The sequence below is a fragment of the Idiotropiscis lumnitzeri genome, chromosome 18, assembly GCF_059441095.1.
Source record: "Idiotropiscis lumnitzeri isolate Australia: NSW breed Sydney's pygmy pipehorse chromosome 18, RoL_Ilum_1.0, whole genome shotgun sequence".
Lineage (NCBI taxonomy): Eukaryota > Metazoa > Chordata > Actinopteri > Syngnathiformes > Syngnathidae > Idiotropiscis > Idiotropiscis lumnitzeri.
Window position 1 is genome coordinate 3,243,752 of NC_142408.1, and position 25,320 is coordinate 3,269,071.

At 44.6% G+C, this 25,320-nt stretch overlaps 1 protein-coding gene and 1 long non-coding RNA gene across 3 annotated transcripts in view; one reads left to right on the forward strand and one right to left on the reverse strand.

Moving 5' to 3' along the window:
- Positions 1-2,459: 2,459 nt before the first annotated feature.
- Positions 2,460-23,421, reverse strand: LOC148319030 (tenascin-like). Its single transcript, XM_088281155.1, is given in 26 exon segments — positions 2,460-2,752; positions 3,693-3,856; positions 3,948-4,109; positions 4,188-4,284; positions 4,685-4,836; positions 4,977-5,109; positions 5,660-5,790; positions 5,871-6,008; positions 6,093-6,212; positions 6,302-6,445; positions 6,807-6,929; positions 7,649-7,921; positions 9,445-9,753; positions 10,511-10,783; positions 10,862-11,134; positions 11,994-12,330; positions 14,003-14,361; positions 14,694-14,957; positions 15,028-15,117; positions 15,300-15,485; positions 15,879-16,148; positions 17,085-17,238; positions 17,572-17,687; positions 17,912-18,175; positions 18,843-20,508; positions 23,234-23,421. Coding segments are annotated over 25 exon segments (6,273 nt in total). The 5' UTR covers positions 20,473-20,508; positions 23,234-23,421; the 3' UTR covers positions 2,460-2,641.
- Positions 2,818-25,320, forward strand: part of LOC148319031 (uncharacterized) — a 38,328-nt gene continuing 15,825 nt past the window's right edge. For both annotated transcript variants that reach the window (XR_015839729.1, XR_015839728.1), the window contains exons 1-2: positions 2,818-3,111; positions 3,729-3,867. This is a non-coding gene — a long non-coding RNA (uncharacterized LOC148319031). The remainder of the gene's footprint in view (positions 3,112-3,728; positions 3,868-25,320) is intronic.

Here is a 25,320-nt window from a genome sequence, read left to right on the forward strand (position 1 = left end):
AATTGACCACAATGACCTCAGCAGCAGACGTTAACAATACAGGCCACTAAAGCCTTTCGAAGGGCAAAAATCATCTTGTCATCCCTGAAATGAGGAGCCTCCAAAAAAAAAAAGAATAAATATAAAAACCCAGTTCCAAGTGGTGGGAATAACAGCTGATAAAGTCTGTCTATGTTTAGCCATCAGGACGCAGCATATGAACGCGCCTCGGTCTTCCATCGGCCGAGGATTCATTGTCACCGTAATCCCGTTTGATCCCGTCAAACCCAAAATAAACCCAACGCTCTTGAGAATCAGGCCCTAATCCGCCATCAGAGCGCCAACCGAGCCGGGTTCGGCCCATGTCACGTTGGGCCGGGCTGGTCGGTCGCTTCCACGCGGGTTTGATAAAGACACCCCCAATAACTCAACGATAGCTTTGCCCAATGTCCATCAAAGTATAATCAAAGGGTTAGCAAAAAGTGTCCACAAAGGACGCATTCAAGGTTTAACAAACAGTACACTATAGGTCCACAAGGGGGCGACATGGCTCATTGGTCGAGCAGTTTTTTTCCCAACGGGCATTGCGACCACGTCAAAGTATCCTTGCGCAAGATACTGACCCCCCCAGTTTCTCCTGATCGTAAGTCATCACCAGATCAAGTGTAAAGCTCTTTGGGGGTCTTAATAGATGGAAAGGCGCTATACAGGTGAAAGACCATTTACAAGTGTTAAGAATGGTTAGACTACAACCCTTTGTTAGCAGAAGGTACACGTAGTGCACTGTTTTTCTTTTTCACTTTCGGAGCCATAGTGTACATTTTGTTCACATTTGTGTACTCTTGTGGACGTATATATATATTTTTTTTCACTCTTTTGTACCCATCGTTAACATTTGTGGGCCCAAAGTGTATCTTTTGTTAACAAAAGGCGCAACAAAATAGTGCATCAGCGACAAGTTGAGTGTGATGGCTTTTTGGCCCCACAATTGGCTGGCAAGTGGTGACCATTCGTGGGTGTCACTTTTCTTAAACTAAGGTCCTCGTGGGTGCTGCTGTTTTGCTTAGCAATTGGAGCTAATGTTGGAGCTGATTGGATGAGTGGCACGTAACGTTTGCGACTCTAAGGAGCTTTGCGCGCAGATGGCGTTGCAATGATGAAAGAAATTGGGCTTGTGATCCCGTGACCTGGCTCCTGCTTGTGCTCATACTTGCGAGAAACACACACACACACATGCATACACACATTCACACGCAATCCTCTTAAGCGGGACTCCAGATACAAGCTGATGAAATGTACGCTAGTCATAATGCTCTCAGCGTAAAGAAAAAAAAAACCTTCAAGCGAGTCGAGGTCTTCAAAATCTCAAATCCATTTGACCTCCTTTAGTAATTTGAATATGGAAATATCAGTGGCGTGTATTCAAAACCAGTTTGACTCTTTTTTAGGGGGGGGGGGCAGGCATCCACCTGAGGGGGGGGTCAATAAAATAGGGTTTCAAACTAGGATTAAGATGTCAAATCAGGTTTTCACACTAGCGTAAAGGTTTCAAAATAGGGTCTTAAAATTGGTTTAAGGTTTCAAATATGGTTAGGGTTACATAGTAGGGTTTTAAACGAGGGTTTATATATACATATAAAACACCTGACCTTTATATACATATAATTTGTAAAATATCCACTGCAGGAATGTGTTAAGAGCAGCCGTGGTGATTTACAGTATGTGCGCGAAAGGGCCTGTCACTACACATGCAGCGCACAAGCTCTCGGCACAACGATTCCTAGAAAGAAAAGAACATGTACATAAACACAAAGCGTGTTGAATGCTGCTCGGCGTGTTTGAACGAGGCTGCGGAAGCCTGCAGCTCTCCCTCAGGCGGTCTTCTACTTGGCCAGCTCAATCACCAAAATGTGTGTCAAGTATGCCGCATCGTGATTAGTTGAGCCGCACAACAGCAATGGAGGGTCCACAAAAGGTCAACAAAAGGGCATGAAAAATATACACTGAGAGGTTCAGAAAGAAAAGACCAAAAGTAAGTTAAGGGTTCACAAATTGTCAACAAAGGGTCCGCTAAAGGGTGTGCATGTAGATGTAGTATCCACAAATTGTCGACTAATTATCTACAAATGGTTAACCGAGTTGTAACAGAATGTACACACAAAGTGTCAACAAAGGCTCCAAAAAAAGTCCCTAGGAAGTGAACACAAAAGGTCTCCACGTTCCACTAAATTCTCGAAAATAAAATTGATGAAAGCCTCAAATATCTTTTTAGTCATTTATTTCTTAGTTTTTGTGTGTAAACTAACCAGTACGTTTTGTTAACAATTGAATGACTTTTATGACATCGTGACGTTTTTGTAGAAAAAGTAGCTGATCAAGTTAAAGCACTATTTAAAAACCTGTAAACACTGCCATCTGCTGGCAGACAATGGAAATGACATGCACACGTTAAAATAACAATCAATTACTTTCCTACAACATAGACTACGAATCTGAATTTAATGATGACTTAAGCAAAGTTCATATTCATTATTCAACATATAACAAGTCACTGAATGTGGATGCTGTGCCAAAGGGATGGTGTGTCTCGTCTGTGTTTTTAAATTATCATAACTTTGTATTTATTTATTCATTCCTTTATTTTTGCGGTGAGGAGCTGTTTTCACGATCTTTTCCTTCTGCTCTCGGGATTTCCGAAGTCGGTCGGTCGGAGTTTCATCTCGGCAAACTCGATGGAGGTCTCGTGGCCCTTCCAGTGGAACCAGTTGACGCCCTGTGGACCACAATGGTGGGAAGTGAGCGAGTACAAATACTTGGTTACTCTACTCAAGTGGATGCTAATTTCCGATAGCACGTGTTTCACTTTTTCTCTTCCAAAATTAGATGCTAGGTTGAACATTCTGTCGTTTTATTGATACAAGTTTTACAGGCGTATCCTGGGACAGCAATGTGGCGTGTGGCGGGAGGAGAGACCCGGAAGTGAAGAGTTGTGTCTTAAGTGAAAGACAGGAGAAAAAAAACGATCGTTAAGCGAATTGAGCCTTGTTATCCGTGTCCACCACGTTGACTGGAGTTATTCACCCTCACCACGGTTTGGAGCTGAGAATACTGACGCAAGCCTGATTGAAGAAGGTAACACAAAGTTTAACTATGTTTTGTTTTATATGGCACGTTTAAATTCAGCAAATTATGAAGGGGGGCTGTTGATTTAACTCAACTGTAATGTAATCCCCCATAAATGGTGACCATACCCAAATGGGAAAAATATGAAAAATGGACGTTTCCTAAAGTGGTGTAGAAATGAATGAAACAACGCCTATAGATGCCACAAGATGGCGGCACTACTTTCGTATTAAAAAGGGCGACGTAGAAAGTAGAAAAGTAGAAGTGCCCATTTACTACAAAGTAGACTGACTGACTCAACTCCTTTACTTAGGTTAAAGTAAATAAAGCGCAGTCTGAAATGTACTTAAGTTAAAAAAAGGGAATAGGGAATGAGTATCCAAGCACTACTTTTGCCAACATGAAATTCCTTCTTGGGTACTCAGATCCTGCAAGAGGACCCTAAAGCAACATTTTTCTATTAGACAGGATTTGGCACCAACATGTGCCATCTTAAGGCGATTAAATTAAAAAAAAAAAAAAAAAGCACAAAATCAGTGAGTAGACTGGGTCACACCGTTTTTGGAGTCTCTGTTACACACGTCTCGTACCTTACTGTGACTTTTGTCTCCGTATTTTCCCATTAGGTTGACACGATGGCAGTTTTTGTACCAGAAGGCTCCCTTGTAGGATAAAGCGCAGTTAGTGACGGCAATATCATTGTCGTTGTCGAAAGTGGAGAAGGGACGGCCTTGGTGGTATGTCATGGAGTCACCTGGTGCGCAGGTAGGAATATATTCAAATACAGTTTTTGTTCCAGATGTATAACTTGTTACAGTTCTTCCTTAAAATAAAAGATGGTCTACCTGCCGTCCCACTGTAGGCGCCGATGTAAAGCTTATAGCGTGTTCTAGGCTCTGCAATAGAGAACTTGTCATATTGAGCGTAGGCTGACTCTCCGCTATCTCTCAGGTCTACGCGCAGCACGTACTGGCCAGCAGTCGTGATCTTGTGAAGGTTGCTGAGACCTGTAACAGTCAATTTGATCGAGCATCAGCGCGAATAGGCGCATAACAGTCAATAAGTCGAAGGTAGAAGAAACGTACCCAGCCAAAACTCATCGTTCATGTTACCAAAACCGGCGGTGTAGTTCTTCCAGTTCCTGAAAAACTCTAGTCTTCCATTTTGCCGTCTCAGGAAGACCTGCGGTGAAAAAAAAGACAGATTCAACTCCTTCACTTAAGTAAATATAAAAAAAGAAAGAAAAACAGACTCTGAAGTGCATTTAGTAATTTTTTTTAATCAGAATTGAATAGAATGTAGTGAATGTGGTCAACATCTGTTTGCTCGTTAAAAAAACAGCAATTAGTGCAAAAAATACAATTATGTTTACCTCTAAAGATTATAGTGCATTTTAAGTTCATCCTGAAATCACACCTCAATATCCTTAATTTAATTTAATTTTATCTGTTTGCAAATATAGCGAGCAAAGGTAAAAAGTAATCAGAAAACATAGTATGAGATTCCTGAGGGATCTCAGTAATGAATGCTTTGTACATGGTAACTTCTTCCCACTGCTAATCAAATTTTAGCACATGCTCACCATCCATCCTCCACCGTCTGTCTCCATGTCACAGTAGACCTGGATGACCTGGCTTTCAACGCCAGCCACGTAGATGGTATACACACCAGACATGCGTTCCCCATTCAGGAAGATCTGAGCGCAGTCTTTGGGATACTTGTGCAACTGGGTCACTGAAACCAGCACAACAATATAAATGGATTTAACAAGGTCATAGCAGGAGAGCACTTGTTGCACGGTTTGACTATGTTTTCCCACAGAATGCAGCTCTGACAGGACTTTGGGACTGTGATGGTAAAAACCTGCTCCTTGCCTGTACTGAAGACAGTGGTTACGTAGTGACTCTTCTCAGCTCTGGCAATGGCTTGCAGTTGGACTCTGTACTCTGTGGACCTGGCGAGCTGGGCCATGTTGTACGAGGAGGCGGTTGGACTTAGCATGACCTCCTACAAAACCATTTGTAACAAATTATTAAGTTGTAGCATTTTTAAAAACAGCATAACGACATATGAGGTCATCTATTCTCAGCCTTGTTTTTTGTTGAACTTGACACCAATAGCACAAAGATTTTCTCATTCCATTGGAAGAGTGGCCACCTTTTGGCGTGCCAAATGGTCATTCATCACCATCCACCCGTGGCAACAACAACAACAACCACCCTTTTGTGACCATCTCCAAGGGACACACCCACTTGAGACATAAGGCAGACTTCACACCTAAAATTTAGAACTGAAGAGGCCTTTTGGATGAATGATGAAATGTCTTCGATGAACAAGAAGTGTCCAGTTGCCTCTATTCAACCTTTGTGGTTTATCATGATCTGGATGACTGAGAATCTACACAAACACAAGTTGTGCATGTCAGCTGGCAATGATGGACAAATACTAAATTCCTTTCTTTTTGAACAAGTCATAAATATATATATTTTTGAAAAAAAAAAAGGAATTCCCTAGGATTACGAAGGGGCCCTTGGAAAAAATTGTATTAGTTTTATACCCTGGTTGAGTCATCTGTCGCAGAGAAGGTCAGGGAGTAACCGCTAATGGCGGCCTGCGGGGGTTTCCATGTAAGAGTGGCACTATCCGTTTGAATGTTGACGGCCACTAGATCTCGAGGTGGGTCCACCTCTGGGAACGTAGTGTCAAATCTGAGTTATCAAAGTTGTAACAATTTTCAAAGATTTATCTGAGTTATACTCCGGGCCTACTTGTGGTGAATTCTGTCAGGACAGATGCGCTCATCTGCGCCTCCCTGGTGGCGAAGAGTTCCACGGAGTAGACCGTTCCCGGAAGCAACGAGGCTATCTCCAACTCAGTTCCAGAAACACGCTCCACAATCGGGGACGCTGTGAGATACATCAGGTTGTCGCATCACAGGAAATCAACAAGGAGATAATTTCAAGTCAAGTACTGTCACAGCGCAGACAAACCTGACTCAGAATTGTACGTTATGACGTATCCGTCCACCGCGGCCACGGACGGTTGCCATTGCAACCGAGCGGAGTTGTGTGTGATGTTAACCGTGGTCAGACCCTGAGGTCGGTCCAAAGCTGTGGGGGCAATAGACATGAACGGTCTAATTGAAACGTCATCTAAGGAGGCTGAGGACTGAGACGGCTCTTTGGGTGTGTAGACAAACCAGTGGTTACGACGTCACCACTTGGGTCGCTCTCCTCCAGACCCTTCACTGCACTGACTGTCACCTGGTACATCCTGCCGGGACTCATGTTGGGCAGCAGGGCCTGTAGCACGTCGCCATCCACAGTTACGCTCATCTGGCTTCCTGTGGACAACAAAGGTTTCCTAAGGGCAAAGATGGGATCGAGTCACACACATTCAAGTCTCCAGTCTTTTGTCTCTTAGTCTCTTTTGTCTTTGGCCAGTCAAGTCAAGTCAAGTCACAGGCTATTTTAAGTCAATTTCTGTCATAAGTCAGGTCCCAAGTCAAGTGACATTATCAATGCGGTATTGTAAAGTGAGGCTATGCTCGAAATCCAAGTCCAATTCAAGTGTCAAGTCTTTCGAATTTTTTCATGTCTAATTGTCGGTCATTAAAATAGTAACCGCAATAAATCAAGTCCTCATCTCTATCCTGGGGACTCGGGACTCATTCTCGGGTCATGAAGATTATATATAAGCCTTACCTCCCTCAAATGGCACGTAGGTGATGTGATAGTTGTCTACTGCAGACTGAGGCGTTGACCAGTGGACCATGGCTGAAGAGTCGGTCACATCAGAGAAACGAAGGCCCTTTATAGTTGTGAGGCCTGGTGGAAGGAGAAGTGGCCCAAACATTAGAAGTGGTTTAAACCAGTGGATTCAATTCTGAGAGGAACCAGGGGGATTCAGTTCTAAGGGATCCAAAAGTTTAGAAGCAGTTGATCCTGATCGCAGAGTTTCCAGAATTTTAATAAGATCGGTGGACTGAGAACTGAGAAGTAAGGATAGAACCATGAGATCCAGTCCAGAGGGGTAGCAGATGTTAGTATTGAATCAGTAGCTCCACTTCTGAGACATTAGTGTGGACTCTGGGTCCTAGTTTTAGCGTCACCGAAGATTAGTAAACAAGCAGTGTATCCGTTCTGAGAGGTCCCCAAAGTTAAAATAATTGGTATGACTTCCAAGAGGTTAGTATAAGAAAGAGAGCTGGACTTCTGAAAGGTTCCAGAGGTTGATGTATAACGACTACATCCAGTTCTACGGGGTCTCATTGGTTAGTAAAGAACAAGCCGATGCAGTTCTGAGGGGTTCTACTGGTTAGTTTGAATTACTGGATCCAGTTCTGAGAGGTTCCAGTGTTAATAGATCCAGTTCTGAGAGGTCTGAGGGTCTAGTATACAAAAATTAGATCTAGTTGTGGAGGCTTTAAGAAGTTAGTATAAACCAGTGGATTCAGTTCTGAAAGCTAAAAAATGTTAGTGTGGACCAGCAGATCCAGTTATGAGAGGTCCAAGAGTTTAATATGGAACCAGTGTAGCTCGAGTACCTGTCTGTGCAACCCCAATGATCGGTTGGGAGCGGTGGTCCAAAGAAAGGCCGTAAAGTTCAATTTCGTACTCTGTGCCCGGCATTAGTCCAGTGATTAGCCTGGTTCGCTCATCCTTGTGGACAATGTGCTCCTGGGGACGGGATAATCTTTTGCTGTCCCGTAGCTTGATCACAAATCTGTCAAAGAGGTCTTCGTCCGCCGTCCATGACACGCGGAAACTGTCGGCTGTGATGTCGGAGACAAAGAGGTGATCCACCTCAGGTTCTGCCTCTGAGCCAGAAAGGAAGGTTTGTTGGTTCATTCGTCCACTTGTGAGAAAGACTTCAGAGAGAACGATTAGACGGCTCCTTGCACTTTAGAGTGGAGGCCTTTGATCAGGATGCAAGTACAATTCAGTCCGAGCAAAACCAAAAGAATTGAAGAGGCGAAAAAGCTTTTGAGAGTGTTTCAGTCAAGACAGTTTCAGACGGGAGCCGATCTGCTGGGAGGAACTGAGTTCCGTGCAATGCATCCTCCCGCCAGCCACGCTTCCAGTGCATTCAAAGAAAATGAAACGGATTAGAGTTCAGCTCGACGGACATGTCATGCTCAGTGTTTTCCTTCCTCTGATAGTTTTGCTCCTCTAAACCTTCTGGAATCTATGCTGGCCATTTGTGCATACATCACTTCACTTATTTTCCCACTAATCTAACCTTGTTAATGCAAATGTAATGAAAAGTTGGAGATATTCATCCGATTTTGTAATTTCTAACTTTTGCTCTTTCAATATTTCAATTCTCTCTTTACATCAAATTGTACCTTTACGCTCTGTTATGTCAAATGAAACAAAAGCAATTTAAATTCCTTGATATTAACTGGACTGAATCTTACAATTATGATAAAATGGGTTTTGTGCCTAGACTTAAAACAAAAGATAATCTTTGAAGAGGTGTTTAATGGTTTGCACTCCAATGGAGCAAATGAATGACGCAATTTTGATTTTAAGAAGTCAACAAGTAGAAAGGGTTAGTAGAATCAAACAAAGGGCTCGTTATGTGTGTGTACCCATCTACCATTGTACGTAGATGACTAGAATAGAAGCACAAGTGTCCCTTTCAAAACATCGGAAGGAAAACACACTGTCAAATATGAACGCAAACCAACGAGCTGGCTCACATTTTATTTGGGGAGGTAGGAAAAAAGTAACGATACAATGGCTGCTCCCGCAGCAGCACGCCAAAGACCAAGTCATAGACGCTTGAAAGGAAATGTGAAACGGGAGACGAAACCATTCAATGTCATAAATCAGGTCAGGCGGCAAAACTGCGCTGAAGCCTCAGCAGCAAAACATGGCAGAGCTGAGTTACCAGCGTTTCCCCCTTACATCAAACCAAATAAAGCAATGTAGGCGTTGCCATGTCATGAGGTTGAAACTTCAGTTGCATCATAAGGCCGGTAGATGACGTATGCAGTGCAGTGGTACCTTGACTTGTAAATTTAATTCATTTCGTCAAATGAATTAAAATGCCATTGATAAGTACCAGCTGAAAATGGCGACAGGTTTTTCGGCGACTATGGCTCTCCTTGCTCACATGCGAGGGCATTACATTCACTTCATTCGAGTGCTGTTGTACTTGAAGCTTGCAACCCAAAGGCAACACAAAGCAAAGAAAATCAACCAAGCGAGGACTCGTAACCGGGAGAACTCTTAGTCAGGGCACGCCGACTGTAAGTCAAGGTACCACTGAAGTTGCATTAGTTGCAGTACGACAAGCGGACCCCTTCTCAGGGTTTGGGTTCACTGCTGTTGGTACCTGTGACGGCTACTGCGGCGAGAGGCCGAGAGTGAAGCCCCGCCTTTGACACCCCTGTCAGCCTGATCTCATAGCCTATACCGGTGATGAGCCCCCAGACATCCAGGTGACTCTGGTTTCCTGGAACCGTGAACTCCTGAGGCTCCAGAAGCCATCCTGAGTCGGTCACCACTACGTTAAAGTGGCTGAAAGCCCACCCGGAGTGCGCCGATTCTTCCCGCGGCTGCCGCTGCTTCACTCCCCATGACACACGGAAGCCGAAGGGGGTGATGTTGGAAATGGTCAGGTTTTCCACTTTGGGCAAAGGTGCTGGAGGAAGGGGGAGTCGGGGGAATTTGTGTTGTTGTTGATTTGTTTTTTTCAGTTAGGGTGCGTGCAAGTGTTGCAAAAGCAAATCAGCAAAGTGTCTACTAGCATTATTTCAAGAAGGAATATATCTTCAAAGTGATCCTAAAACTGATGTATTGATCAGCTTGTTAACCCAGGCTTTGTTCACACCGCCAAATAGCTTTCCAAATCAGTTTTCTGCAGAAGTATCCTAAATTCTGATTCTTCAAAATGGATACTAGAGCCTCGTTTTTGTCATAACACCTTTTAAGAGCAAATGTTGTGACAACGGCGTGGAAGATACAAATCACTGGAAACAGTCCCAAATCCAGTTGCAACTTTGTGGGAGGCTTCACTGCATGCTAGACCCAATTAAATAAAACTTGTGGAAGCTAACAAAATATGTGTATGGCTGGATATTTTTTTCCACTGCTCATACTTCTTCGTTTGTATTTCTATGTCTCAGGTTTTCCCATTGAAACCTACTGTATGTCAATACCACAGTAATCCAAATCAGATCTGGAGGCAATGTGAACAAGGCCAACATATTATGTGGCTATGAGATTTACACTACACAAAAAGTTAAGTTAGTTTTAGATAAGTCTATATTGGACTCCTCTCCAATCTTAATCTGGTCTAATTCAGGAAAAGTCTTCCTAAAGATGTTTAATTTCAGATTTTGGCCTCATGCAGTGAGCAAAGCGTTGAGCACATGAGTGAAGCTGGGGGGGGGGGGTACCTGTGATGGCCTGGACTAGCGTGGAGGGAGTGCGGCGGCCGTGAGAAAAGCCATAAACTTCCACGTTATAGCTCGTGGCGTCCATCAGGTTGGAGACGGTAATGTTTGTGGCGTGGCCGAGCAAACTGAACTCCTGCGGCTCAGACTGCTGCTCGGCGTCACCGACTCGGACAACAAAGCCATCAAAGTGGCCGGACGCGACACTCCAGCTCACGTTGAGGTTATGCGGACCGGTAGAGAGAGCGCTCACGGGCCCCAACATGGGGGCATCCTCTGAACACAAAGAAGAACATGCCGGTTGAGACGTCATCCGGTCTGGAGCCGCTGGGGCATTGGCTTGGGCAACCCTACCTGTTGTAGCAACAGCGAAAAGCGGAGGCGTGTTGCGGCCGCCGGCGCTGGCGTACAGCTTTATGTCGTAGCGTGTACGGGCTTTTAGGCCGGCCATGACCGTGGAGCGCGCGTGGCCTGGCAGGGCCTGACCCACCGCCTGCGAGGGCAAAGCAGACTCTCTGACTTCTACTACAAAGTTATCAAACGCCTTGGCGCCCGCCCGCCACGTCAGAGACACTCTGTCTGAGGTAATGTTAGCAACAACTAGCCGGGACAAATCTGGCTCTTCAGCTACAAGAGGGGAGAAAGAGATATACAGTATATGTTTGTGAGACTAAAACAACGTCCAAATTGCTTTGGAGTTACAAACTAGTTCACTGTGGTGTCGTCCCTGCAAAGCTGTCAAAATATTGCAGTGATGCAAGTACTTTCTCACTGTTCTTTTTAAAGAGGAGACTGGAGGACCTGTCCCCCTATTGAGTGTAGAAAACATCAATCCGTTTTCTATACTGGACATGCACACAAGGGTCACATGTCAAGAGAAGCCTGTCCCAGTTGACTTTGGGTGAGAGACAGGGTAGACCCTAGAATGGTCGCTAGCCAATCGCATAGAACGTATGGACAAACAACCACTCATGTCCACAACTCAACTCTATGAACCTAACATACATGTTTTGGAATGTGGGAGGAAGCCAGAGTACCAAGAGAACAATCATACAAGCGCAGGGAGATCCTGAGGAGTGCTGACAACCTCAAACTAAAGAACTGTGAGGCAGATGTGTCAACCATTCGCGAATCGTTCTGCCTAAAATTAAAAAACCTAGTAAATATTAGTTGCCTATCTCGGAACATGTCCAATTACTTGACTTACTCCATCCATGATTGAGTCGCTAAGATGGATTAAGATCCGTGAAGCAACCTAGACTACAGGAAAACATTGTCGTGTCAAATTCAAAATACAAAGGATGTGAATAAACGTCTGTCGATCGCCAGCAATTCGAGAAGGTGTGACGTTGAGTCTCGGACTTAATGGAATTGTCTGGAAGACAATTAATTTGAAGCGTATGAACTCCTTCGCAGGGACGACAGCAACACATTTTTCTAAAATCTCACTGTCGATTATTTTTTTTAAAAAGTACGCTCGAAATACCTGTGGTCGCAACAACACTGATAGCGCTCGTTCGGGCTCCCTTGTACGTCCCATAGAGGTAGGCTACATAGTCCGAACCAGGCCGCAGCCCCGAAACCTGGTGTGCCGTCACGAGGCGGGACAGGTTATACTCCCTTGGCTCCCTCAGCCAATCGGAATCAATAATCTCCAAGACAAAACCGTCCAAGTGGCTCTCGTTGTGGTTCCAAACCACAGAAAAGCTCTCGGACGTCACGTTGGACACGAAAAGTTGGCCGAGCGACGGCTGATGCACTGAAGGGAGAAACCATTGTTAGATGTTTTGGGCTTGATTTACTAAGATTCCAAATAGCCGCTGCTAAATTTCCTGGACACTCACTCTGACAGATTCTGCACGCTGTTGGCAACAGAAGTAAAAATGTTTGCAAGAAGGTTTAGCGCTTTAGGTGGCTCGGATGGTTTTCGCCAAGGAATAACGATCCAGATTTATGAGCTTGCATTATTTGGCTCCATTTTGATTTTCCAGGAATCGAGCGACTATGCAAAACGACTGTGTAGCTTTATCTAGAAACTGCTTTCTTCTACACGTACAGTAAATTAGACTCAAATTTTGAGGCATTCCAGTGACTCGGTAGAATAAATGCGTTGCTTCATCCGGAGCATGAATTAATCGGACTCAATTTAGATTAATTGGGTATTCAGCTAAATATTCATTGCATTTGCTTCGGTTAGGATCGGATGTCTGTTCTTTGCCACATTGTAATTGGGCGGTCTACATTTCCCGGAGGTGTTGCTCATCAAAAGTAGAATAAATCAGTCATACTTTTGATTAGTTTAAAAATTGCGATGATAAGACGATGTAGGGAGATGGTGGGAAATGTGACCAATTTGCTTTTGCAGTCATTGCAGCGTATCAATGCAGCCAGGGATGTTTTTTTTTTCTTTTTTTTAAAAGTGTGATTTGATGACGTTATTGCGATGTATGTGCAACATGCAGCGAGGCGAACGGCACAACAGAAGATTTAAGAGAAATACAAAAGAAAGAAAAGAAGAAAACGATAAGAGTGAACTAACATCAGTCAATGCTGTTTAAGCAGCTCAGTGATCATTTAGACTTCACAAAAAAGTGAGGGATAGTCAGCATTGGAGTGAAATTTATGAAAGGCCCATATATCCTTTTATATATTACTAATTTCTACACGCCACTGTTCAATTTGCATTTTTTTTTAGATCTAAAACAAAATGAAAATAAATCATTTGAAATTTTTTACCACCATTAATCTGATTTATCACCTGTAGGACCCAGTTGATTTTAAAATAAACGATTTTTTTGTGGTTGCACAAGTGTGCACACATTTTTCCCACATAATGACTGGGGTTTTTAGTTTTGGTCCAAGAAAACCAAGGTTTACCAAAAGTATGGTGATAAGCCACAAAATGCTTTGGTGGGGCTGTTTTTCTTCAACTGGACCTGTGGTTTTACATAAAATGGGGGGGATTATGAACAGTTCCAAATTACAGTCAGCCCTAGCACAAAACATCGAAGCTTTTGCTAGAAAGAAAATGAAAGGGCAGGGAAAGCCTACTAAAACAGCTCAACGTTTTGGGGGTTAAACAGAGGTACTCTGAATGGTAGACAGTGTGTGCTGACTCCAATTTAACACAAGTTTAGATGTTTAAATGCAACATTTTTTTAATCAGTCACATCCCATTTATAAGAGGGTGTGCAAACTTGTGCAACTATTGAAAAGATTTTAATAATTCTGTTGAGTTGTACTTTTTCTTTTTTAACATAAAAAACAGGCTTTTGAACAGGGGTGTGTAGACTTTTCATATGCATTGCATGTGATTTTCATGAAACTACGAAACAAGAAGCAAACAAGGAAAATAAGAAAATTAAAGTCAGCGTCTCCGCACTAAAAAAGGTCAAAAGCAAGAGCTCTTCCATGTCAATGAGGGAACATGCTCGATATCATAGCCATGCGCTGATGTTCATTCTAAGCGTCATGAATGCTTATGACATCATCGACCATCGTTAATAGATGCTGTTTGTTGTGAAGTAGTTACGGGAATAAAAGGTAGCGAGGCAAGGCACCAGGACGGACGCCTGTACCTGTTGTGGCTTCGGCATACACAGGCTCCAGGAAGGCGCCCTGGTAGAGCGGGTACAGGCCCACCATGTAGGTGGTGTTGGCGTTGAGGCCCCAGAGGCCCAAGCTGAGTGCGCCGCCCGACACGCTCAGGTTCTGACTTTGCGCTATATTGTCCAAGTTTGTTACCTCCACCACAAAGCTGTCAAAGTCGCCACCCAAGGGGGTCCAGGAGGCTGTAAAGCCGTCCCATGTTACGTCGGAGAAGGTGAGGTTGGCCACGGAGGGCCTCGCCGTCTCTGCTGGGTTCAGACACAACCAATGCTAAAAGGGATCTTAGAGCTGCAGCTAACAAAAATCACAAAACATAAAATCTGGGAATACAGTAAACAAAGATGTTGCCCTCTTATGCAATGCCACACCGTTTACCGAGTCACTAAACTCTTTGCATGCATAAACACTGTCGAGTTGACCAACCAAGAAGAGTTGGTTCGATTCAACTTCAGTGGATTATCATGACCGATAAAGTTAGAATTAATTTTTCCAATTTCATAAACTCCCAAAGTCCCTGTAATGAAATCACTGGGTTAATGTGGTGCTCGCCACGCCCTCCCCTGGTAACTCCACCTACCTGTGGATGCAACTAGAGTGACCGGTGAGCTCATCCGGTGGCCTCGTTCCGCTGTCAAGGTGATGGTGTAACTTGTCGCCGGTGTCAGGTCAGGTAAAACGAATGTCGTCTCAGAGACTGGAATCTCTGCCTCCTCCACTTGTCCATCTCTGGAAACGTACACCAGTCGGTATCGTGAAACCTTGGCATGTGGCTTCTCCCATTGGATGCTAATGGATGTCTCTGTCGACTCGGTTTGCTCCAGATCTCGGGGAGGGTCCAAGTCTAATAGGAAACCGTCAATCATGAATCATGTTTTTTATTTTTCCTCAAGATTACGAGGTGTCTCACTCACCTGTCGCTGCGTTTATGGTGACTGGGACGCTTTCCCGTTCGCTCTTCATGCTGGTCACTCCGATCCCATATTCGGTTCCTGGCTTCAGCCCTGAACAACCACCACATTGACTAGTCCATAGGTGTCAAACCTCAGAAACACAGACCAAATCCAGCTTCACAGTATTACCCATCCTGCCAAGACCATAACTATGATTTGGCCCACAATGAAAAAAAGTTTGACACCCACAGACTGGTCTCGCCTCTCAGTTCATCTATATGAGGTACACTTACCCGTGATAGTGGCCGTGGTGCTTAGTCCGGGTCCTCGCGGGAATGCTTCCTCGCCGTGGGCCGCACCAGATAGCGGGCTGTATTTCACACGAAAGCTGTCCACGTCGGCCAGACTGTTGCGCCACATCAGGGTGATGCTGTCTTCTGTCTGCAGCACGGCCTGCAACTCCCTGGGGGCGTCCAGCGCTTCACACAATACAGCACCCTCATGTTAGTCACTTTGAGGTGGGAATATGTCACATAAGCCAAGTCTCAAGTCCTCTCCATCAACCTAAAACCAGTCCCAAATTTCTGTGACTTAAAATGAACCATATCCAATCCCAAACCAAGTGATGTCATGCAATATTGCTCAATCAACAAATATTTGATTATTAGTCACTTTGTGAGAAGTGGGAGTAAGTCACTTATGTGCAAGTCATGAATACCTTGTCAAAGTCAAGCTGAGACTTTCACATTTTAGCCGAGCAACTTCCAAGGCTTAAAATTTGCAACTTAAGTCTGACTAACGTCAAGTCTTCGGACTTGAGTCCGCAACCTTTGTGACAAAGAACCGACAGTTTCCTTCCATATTGAGCCGACCTGTAGTAAAGGTGGTGGTGGCTGGCTCGCTATTGACGTCTTGGCTGCGCGCCACGAGTGACACTGTGTACTCTGTGTCGGGCCTCAGGCCCTCAAGGCTGTGCTGTCTGTCCGGTGGGAAGATCTCGACTTTGGCGCCCTCGGAAGAGGCTTGGCTGGGTTTGTAAAACAGCGTCACTCGGTCTGTCTGTGCCACCGGCTCAGACCAGCTGATCAATGCCGAGGAGTCGCTCACGTCCAACACTTGAAGCTGCTGCGGGGCGTCGATATCTACAGAAGGAAGGATCACACCATCAGTGATTATTTGTTACTTCACAAACCTTGCATTGTTTTAATTGTCACATGTTAGTTTGCTGCAGCTTCTGTGACTTTGTGGTGGGTCTAAATCAGCGATTCCGAGACTTTGATAACTGAAATCAAGTCAAGAGCAAGACTTCGAGGGGGGTGATGCTGAATATTGACCAGGATTTTGAAGGGCTTGGGTGAAAATCAAGGCGATAAGGAGTCTACCAAGTCAAGACCAAGATTTTAAAAACCCAAGACCAAGTTAAGATCAAGACTTTAAGGAGTCAAGACAAAGACTTGAATGGGCTAAGACCAAGTCAAGATCAAGACTTTGAAGGAGTGTTGCAACTGAGTCAAGACCAACACTTTGTAGAAAGTTGACATAAAAATGGAATCCGTGATCGCAACGACCCAGTTAATGGTTCCAGTCGTAAAACAAAAGTCTGACAACAGAGTTGAGCTCAAGCGTGACGTTTAAGTCATTTCTCAACGCTCTGGGGTGCACTCAAAGAGCTCAAATGTCGAGGAACGTGTAAGCTAATTCCAAGAGCTACAGTACAGTACGTCTACATGCTGCGTGCAGATGACATCAACAAAAGCCCTCAGCAGCGAAATGGTCCGTCACGCAGGGTAACATTTGCATGTTGAGCACGGCGGCGCATGCCAAGCCAGCCAAGTGTAATGTATAGCGGAACGGGGAAACCAGCAGGCTACTGTGGAAACATTACCAGAAGGCCGCCACAGCTCACTTGCATTTTGCTTTGGTTACGACTAATGGTGGGAAGTACTGTGCTGTATCGGAGTATATTTTTCAGGTATCTGTATTGAGTATTAATTTTAATGACAGCTTTTGACCTTCAGTCCCTTCCTTTGAAACCATAGCCATGTTTATGAATAGCAACCAATGTAGCACAAACTCACTGGTTGTGACCCGTCGGATCACCGGTGGTCCCTTAGTGTTGTTCTTTATAACACTGATGGACACCTCATACTCCTGACCTGGTCCCAGGCCCGATTGGAGAAAGCGGTTTTGAGACGAGGGAACTGTGGTCACCACCTTTCCGTTTTCTTCTTTCTTAAAAAACAAAACAAACGCAAGTCAGACGAGAGTTTAGAGAATTAGAACAAGGATAAAGTACACTGTGATTAAAAAAAAATAAAAATGGTCTTGACGACAGCACCCCTCTGACGTAACAGTCATCAGAACACAGTAGTACCTGGCTTAGATTCAACGCAGCACTTTTTTCACAACATTCAATCTTTGTTCCATCATTTTCCATTTGTCAAAAAAGAAACGCTGAGGACTAAATTAAATCCATTTTGTGCTGAGCAAAGCGTTCCAAGAAAATGGCCTGGCTTAGCACTTCACGCTCATAAAATCCTGGGAAGGCTTTCAAACGGAACCCACCATGTTACGGAAGTAGATCTCCCAGCCATCGAAGGGAATGTTGAGCTGCTCCCACACAACCTCAACGGAGGTATCCCTCACAGACTTGAATCGCAAACCTTCAGGCTGCGGGAGAGCTGCAAGGATTCAAACCAAAACCATCAGACAACTAGAGAATGCAATTTCTGTAAAAAGAAAAAAAAATTTGAATGTGAAACGAGTTCCCTTGAGTTGAAATTGGAATAGTCTGAATCCGTTGAGTTGCTTGTAAAATATGAATGTGCTTTGTTCAAATGAACTCACATAAGCGCATTTTATTTAAGAAGTTTGAAGTCACACATAATTGGATGCCTTTTGGTACCTGTGGCCACCCTGGCGGTAACCGGCACACTCCTCTTGTTGTTCAGGACGGCATAAACGTTAATGTGGTACTCTAAACCCGGCTCCAACTCTTTGACCGTGGTGGTGGTTTGGTCTCCGGGCACGGTGAAGTTCAAAAGGAGCCCGCCGGACTGGGTGGGAATGTACGTGACGAGGTATTGGGTCACCAGCATGTCGTTGATCCAGGATAAGTCCACCGTCTCCGTGGTGACCTCACCCACAGTGAGATCCTTTGGAGGAGACACTGGAAAAAAATAAAAGGTTGGAAGTTTCTCATGGTCCAGTGCACACAAGCTAATGCGAGCTCCAGAGAAACATCTGGAAGTAGTGAGAGAGACGCCAAAGATAGAAAAAAAAAAAAAAAAAGTGCTCACATGAATATATTTTGGGGGGAGGTGAGTGGGAAGGGACATTAAAAAGGATTCCAACCGTATATTAGGTAAAACAATTTGGAAAATTGGTTATGAAACTGGGTTTCAGGAGCCTTAAGTTGGGAGTCAGCAAAAAGAATTTGCACTAAATTTCCGTGTGTGGTGCCATTTAAAAAATGTCGCTAGTGTGGCTTTTCTTTTAACATTTTTTGTAAGCTTCTAAGATTTTTTTTTGTTAAAAAAAAAAATTATCGTTATTGCAACTTTTTCCTTACGATTCGAATATTCATTCGGCACAGACCTGTGGCAACTTGTTACCAAGGAACAATGTTGAAGTACGTGGTGAGCTTCATTTAGACATCACCATAACCACGTCTATTCGAAAAGTAGTGCTCGTCCACGATCTTTTGGCATGCCTTGGTTGGATTATAGGGAGGTCTTTGGAAACAATTCTCTGGTGTAAGGACTCCCTGGACCCCAAACATTTGAGGAAACCCGAGTTTCGAGTCAATGATGGAAACCTTCTCAGAGTTAGCTTACCTTCAGAGCAGTCATCTCTGATGTACCCCTCATCGCAGACGCACTGACCCTCGACACAGAGTCCTCTGTTGTGGCACCCGTTGAGGCAACTCCGCTCTGCGCAGCTCTCCCCTTCGTACCCACTCTCACATTCGCACCTTCCCTTGACGCAGCGCCCCCTGCTGTTGCACTTGTCTGGACAGGTAAGCCGGGAGCAGTCGTGGCCCGAGTAGCCCTCCTGACAGACACACACGCCGTCGTCACAGTGGCCCCGAGCTAGGCAGTCGTTGGGGCATGCCTTCCGACTGCAGTCCTCTCCAGTGAAGCCTTCATCACACACGCACTGTCCGTCAAGACAGCGCCCGCGATTTTGACAGTTGTTGGGGCAGCTTAGCAGGGCGCAGTCGTCCCCGGTGAAGCCGGCGTGGCACTTGCAGCGGCCCTCGATGCAGTCCCCGCGGCCATAACAGTTAGATGGGCAGGTCCGAACGCTGCAATCCTCGCCGGCGAAGCCTTCCTGGCACACACACTGGCCGTTCACGCAGCGCCCCCTCTGGAGGCAATCGTTTGGACAGGAAATCTCACCGCAGTCGTCCCCTTTGAAGCCAACGTCGCAGGCGCACCGTCCATTGACGCACTGGCCTCGGCTGTTGCAGGTGTTCGGACACGCCAACTGGCTGCAGTCATCACCTTGATAGCCATCGTCACAGATGCACATGCCGTTGAAGCAGGCACCTCTGTCATTGCAGTCGTTGAGGCAGGTGAGGCGGGAGCAGTCGTCGCCGCTATAGCCCGCCGTGCACGCACAGCGGCCGTCAATGCAGATTCCGTTACCGTGGCAGTCTCCTGGACAGGTCAATTGTCCACAGTCCTCACCAGAAAATCCGGGCTCACAGTGGCACGTTCCGTTTATGCAGAGCCCGCGACCAAAGCAGTCTTCGGGACAAAGCAGTTCAGAGCAGTCGGAACCGGTCCAGGTCTTCTTGCAGACACACTTTCCAGCCTTACAATGCCCACGATCTTTGCAGTTTTCCGGGCAGGTGCTCTGAGAGCAGTCATCCCCAAAGAAACCCTCCGGACACTCTAGCTCAGTGCAGTTGCTTCCCTTCCAGCCAGGCTCGCATATGCATCCGCACGTCTCCGTGCTGTAGTTTCCGTGACCACCACAAAGAGGCCTGGTCCTCACATTCCTTGTTGCCTGTGCACCACAACAGACGCCCTCGCCACCCCCACACCGACTCCTCAATGCCGACACTTCGCCCTCCAGCATCTCGATGCGGCTCATCAGGTCTCTGATGCGCAGCATGTCAGCGGCGCAGCCACACGCCCCGCGAGGGATGTTGATGTGGTGGGTGAAGATAATCTGGCTCTCCCCGTCCGCGGAAAGGTGGCGGCCGGAGGTGATGGCCGTTTCCGCAGGCGCAGTACTCTCTGTGGCATCCAGGTCAACGGAGCACAAGTGGCCGGCGGGGACGTTGATGTTGTAGACGTGGTTAAAGACCACAGGCTGTTGCTCCGCGCCAGGTGAGGTGATATTGTTCTCCTGAGGGATCTGGCGGCGATGCCGGAGCATTTTTTTCACAAGGCCGGTGGCCGAGAAATCGAGCAAGGTGCTCATGAGGAGGCAGATCACGAGAACTCTTGTGGCCATGATGCTTCACCATGAGACTGGGTGATGTAGATCAATCTAGAATGGAGAATAAGCCTCAATTTGATGACAGAAAATGAAATTAGCCAACATTGCTTCCTTGTGTAGTCGATTGTAGACTTGCTGTTGACCTATGTGAATTGGTTTTGCTTCATTGCACTGGAGCTACTTTTTGTAAACTCATTTACTACCATTGACGGCTAAAGACGTCAAAGATCCTTTTTTTTTTTTTTTTTACTTGGCTGGTAGTAAATTAGTAAATGGCTCGCATTCAATGATTAGCACAAAGACAACGCTAGATGTCCTCGGTTGGGGAGGCGCCAGTTGCACGAGGCAGATGAGAACTGCAGACACTTTTTAAAAAAGTAGCCATCACGTACTTGAAACGTCTCCATGCTTGCTACTTTTTATTCATTTCTGTCTCTCATGATTGTCAAAGTGCTTATCCTGTCTCGTCTTTTAAAGCGTTATATTTTTTTTCCTTGACATGTACCCACTATAAAAACAATTGGAAAAGATGCAAGTGCGTGTGGAAAGTAGTTTTCGAGCGACACTGGGGTCAAAGTACAGTCTGGTGCTGGTTGGTGCTAAAAATTTGCTCCGGAGTTTGGTGTAAACTACGACAAGTCTACGAGGCTAACAATGTATAAAAAGCAGACATGGGGCGGGTCAACTTCAGTAAGCTAGAATCCAGAGATTTCTGTTGCTTCCCACATTCTGGCAGACGGAAGAGAACTTTCCAGCCTGGAAATGGGAAGCAGAGAATGCTGGAGCCGGTAACGTTGGAACCGGGTTGCAAGTGAAGTGACTTTCCCGGTCCGGCATCCGGATCGGATATGCCGCTTTTCGCAAGTGACAAAAGTGCGATTGAGTTTGTGATTTCCAGTCCACCAAATTGCATCTGGAAGTCATCTGGATGCCATTTAAGGAGGCAAAGCAACACCTCGTTAACAAATTTCTCCATTTCCTGCTGAATGTTGTCAAACAGTAATAAATTGTGTTCTTGCGCAGGTTCTGGTTCCTAACAAGGCTGTTTAATTGTCTCAAAAACACTCGACGGACCATTGTATTCCAAAACACATGGACGCACGTAAGAGTGTACCTTTTGCTAATTGGTCGGCCTTGGCGGGGGTCTGTTTTGCCCTCTACCATGGTTGTTTGCTTGCAATACTTTTGCCACGCTTGGATGTTCGTTTTCACAAAAACAAAAAAAAGTGCTTCTACCTGTTTGAAAAATATAGGCGATTGTTGGCACATGTAGGACACAACCAGTACCTGCCAGAAAGTTCGTAGACACAATTTATAGAGCCAGAAAAGTATTTCCAAAGTATTTTCCTCATGTTTTTGGGAGACTTTGCAACATTTTGCCAGGCTTCTTTTTGTAAGAATGGAGGATGGAAAATGAATTTAGGAGACTGTTGTCACATGTAGGAAACAGCCAGTATTTGCCAGAAAATCCATGAGATCCAAAAAGGCTCATTATAAAACCCTTTCCCACTTACTTTTGTAAGACTTCATGTATGATTTGGGGGGGCAGAATTTAGTTTGGATGTTAGACTTTGTAAGAACGGGCTTGTGTCCTCTTCCAGAAGACGGGAAAATTATTGTCACATGTTGGACACGGTCTTCCGACGGCCATTTTGTCCCTTTCAGAATGATGTTTACATTACATTTGTGTCTAAAAAGATGAAACGGTGCACCATGAGACCAAAAAAATGTGACACTGGCCGGGGTAAGGGAAGTACGGTGGCCCTAAAGGTCCAAAAATGCGCTCCCCTCTCTAAGCTGCGATGAGAGGATCAGAGTCAAATTTAAAACCGCACGAAAACAGATTGAGGCTCCACTTAAGCAGCGGTAATGGACTCATGGCTCATTACTTCTTCTTCTTACCTTCCACTTTTTTGCCCCATCCAACAACCACCAAGGATTTTTAAAAAATGTACATTTGAAAATTGAATTGTCTCTCCTGCAAAATGAAAGATTTTTTTACATACAACACAAGTCAACACAAAATGTTTAAAATGACAAAACTAAAGTTGTTTGTTCTCTGAATATTCGCTTATTTTTGAGAATTGTTTGAACTCCCTCAATCATTTCCTCCTCCGTAATCACTCGATAGGAATTTTTAATTAAAATATTTTGTCATTTTTTATTCATTTATCTCATTAAACAACTAGTTCAACATTTTTTAAAACAAAAAATTAAGGTTTTAATGCAAAAGTTTACTGCACTTAAAAGTTACATACAACTGAACTACACTTTTAAAATGCAGTCTAATTGAAAAGAAAAATATTTACATCGAAAGTAAACTATAAAGCAAAGAAAATTACATTCATTAAGAATATCCGAAATAAATTAAAAAATATATAACTTTAATCATGAAACCAGAAATAAAAAATAAATAAATGAAATAAATGTAAAAAAAAAAATGTTGGCATTTGAACTAATGCCAACTAACTAAATACAGTTAAAATTAACCTCAAATATTTTTGAGAATTGTCACTTCTATTTTTCCGGAAAAAAAAACCCCAAGACATTAATCTTACTCTAATAAAGTTGTGACATGATGTGCTATAGATGGTCCGACCTCCTAGTTGGACTGGGCACCAGTTTGACAACCACTGCAACACTAGAAAATGCTGCAGCATGGTGCTCCTGTCAACCTCCAAAAAAAAAAAAAAAAAAACTGAACATGTTGCAAGGAACATTCGACTCCTCACGAATGCCATTTTTCTTTTTGTGTGTGAAATGATTGCTGTCCTACCATACAGCCTTCTTGTCACTCGCGGTAAAGTGTCCCTCACACGTGCACGGAAGACGAAGACGACTGCATGATGCTCCGCAGCCTTTCCGGCAAGGTGTCGGTCGGCTCCTCTGTACTGCCGCTCGGCTGGTTTGCGACTGAGAGAGTGATGAAGGAATTCAGAGCGAGAGAGAGGCAGAAAGAGTGGGAGTGAGTGTATTTCAAAAGTGAGGTCAGAGAGCCGCTGCCTCCGCACTCCAAGCGTCTCCCCTCCCCATCTGACGCTCACTCACTGAGGCGGGGATGCGATCGGAATCCTTTGCTCAGTCTCAAATCCTTAATAACTCCTGCATATGCTCTAGGGATTTTTCGATGGGGATTAGAAGGTTTGTTTGTGTTGAAGAATTTAAATACTAAACACGGTCATCGTCGTTCTGGTTTCCCTCAAAGGGGCCGTTATGACCGTGAACCCATATAAATGTACGACCCCCCCCCTTACGTTATCACATGCACGCAACAAATTGATTGAAAGCCAGTTTTGAAATTAGAAGCCAGTAAGTGATCAACAATTCTAATTTATTTTAAAAGGGGCGGCTTGGTAACAAAAAAAAATGGCAATATCTCATAAATCAATGTTAAAAGTGAAGAAAATGCGCTTGAAACAGTAAGTTGACGCACACGATTTCCCCGCCGCGGGTCACATAAAATCAGGTTGCGGGCCAGATCTGGCCCCCAGGCCTTGAGTTGGACACCCGTGGTTTAGGTTCATCAAAGTAGGCACCTTTTTCCCCAGATAACAGCTTTGCACATTTTGGTATTTTCTCAGCTAGCTTCATGATGTGGGTGAAGCTTCATGAATCGGATTGGTTTTCACTTCACAGCTGCGCATTATCAAGCGTTAATCGCTTGAATTTGTGGACTTCTTGATGATTTTTAGACTGGTGCTGTTTAATAGAATGTAAAGAATTGAACAATTTCGACATTTGTGCTTGCGAGTTATTTTGGCTAGCATGCTAGCTAATATTAATGATGAGCCTCATATGAAGGTGGTTTCGTTGTTTGTGTTGAATAATTTAACGACTAAATTGTGTGTTGATGCTTCGGTGTTTATTCTTTTGTGTCTTCCACAATACGGTAAATAAATCATCACTGCTTCAACACTTCAACCGTTAATAGCGTTACTCTCTCGTCTCCCCCGCTCAGCGACTCCACCGCGGCGTTCCTGGGAATCATGACAGAGCGAGCGGTGCTTGCGGTCGCGAGGGGGGAAAGTGAAGAAAGTGATGTCAGATTTCGCTTGTTCCGCATCTGCCCACATTAACACATTAATTCGACATCGATGCGCGAAGGTCTTAGCTTAGCAGCCCTTCATTTCCTGTTCACTTAAAAGTCTATCCCAGATGCGGCAGGGTGGCTTCAATGGACCTAAGAATGTGTTTTTTGAGTCATCAAAGACAATTTAGCATCGTCAATGACCTCAACATAGGGTTTTCGTAAACATCAAAGCTCATTTTGTATTTTCCGAAACATCAAAAACGATGTAGCGCGTTCAATGAAACTAGCAAGGTGATTTAGCGTTTAGCATCTTCAACGAGCCTGAAGTCAAACTAAATTCTAAACCAAAAGTCAACCATCCAAGATAAATTTATGAAATTTAGTCAAATCTAGACCTCCGACTTAGCCGAAAAAATCAATGACAGAAGTTGAAAGGGAAGGACGGGACCATGTGATTTATTCGAGTTCGCCGCGACTCCGGACCGCCAGCTGCCAACACATTGTTCATCTTAATGCGATTAGCGACAACAATTATCTTCAACGTTCCCAATGAGTCTGCTTTGCATTCTCACAGAAGACGCCCCACGAGGTAAATCCTCATTTGATCATCAGACGTTTAAATCGGCCGGAAATAGCAGATTAAGTGGATTTGTCACTTTTCATTGAAGGAGAGCCAACAAACGCAAAGCAAACAACATGTCTGGATTTTATTAGCTTTCACAGTAAAAAGCGGCATGTGTTGGAAAAGCGAGTTGAGACAATCTAAACATGCTGTCACTCTGTCACCGTTCATCAAGTCAAAACTTCTTCGTGGGCTCTTGTGACGCCAGTCC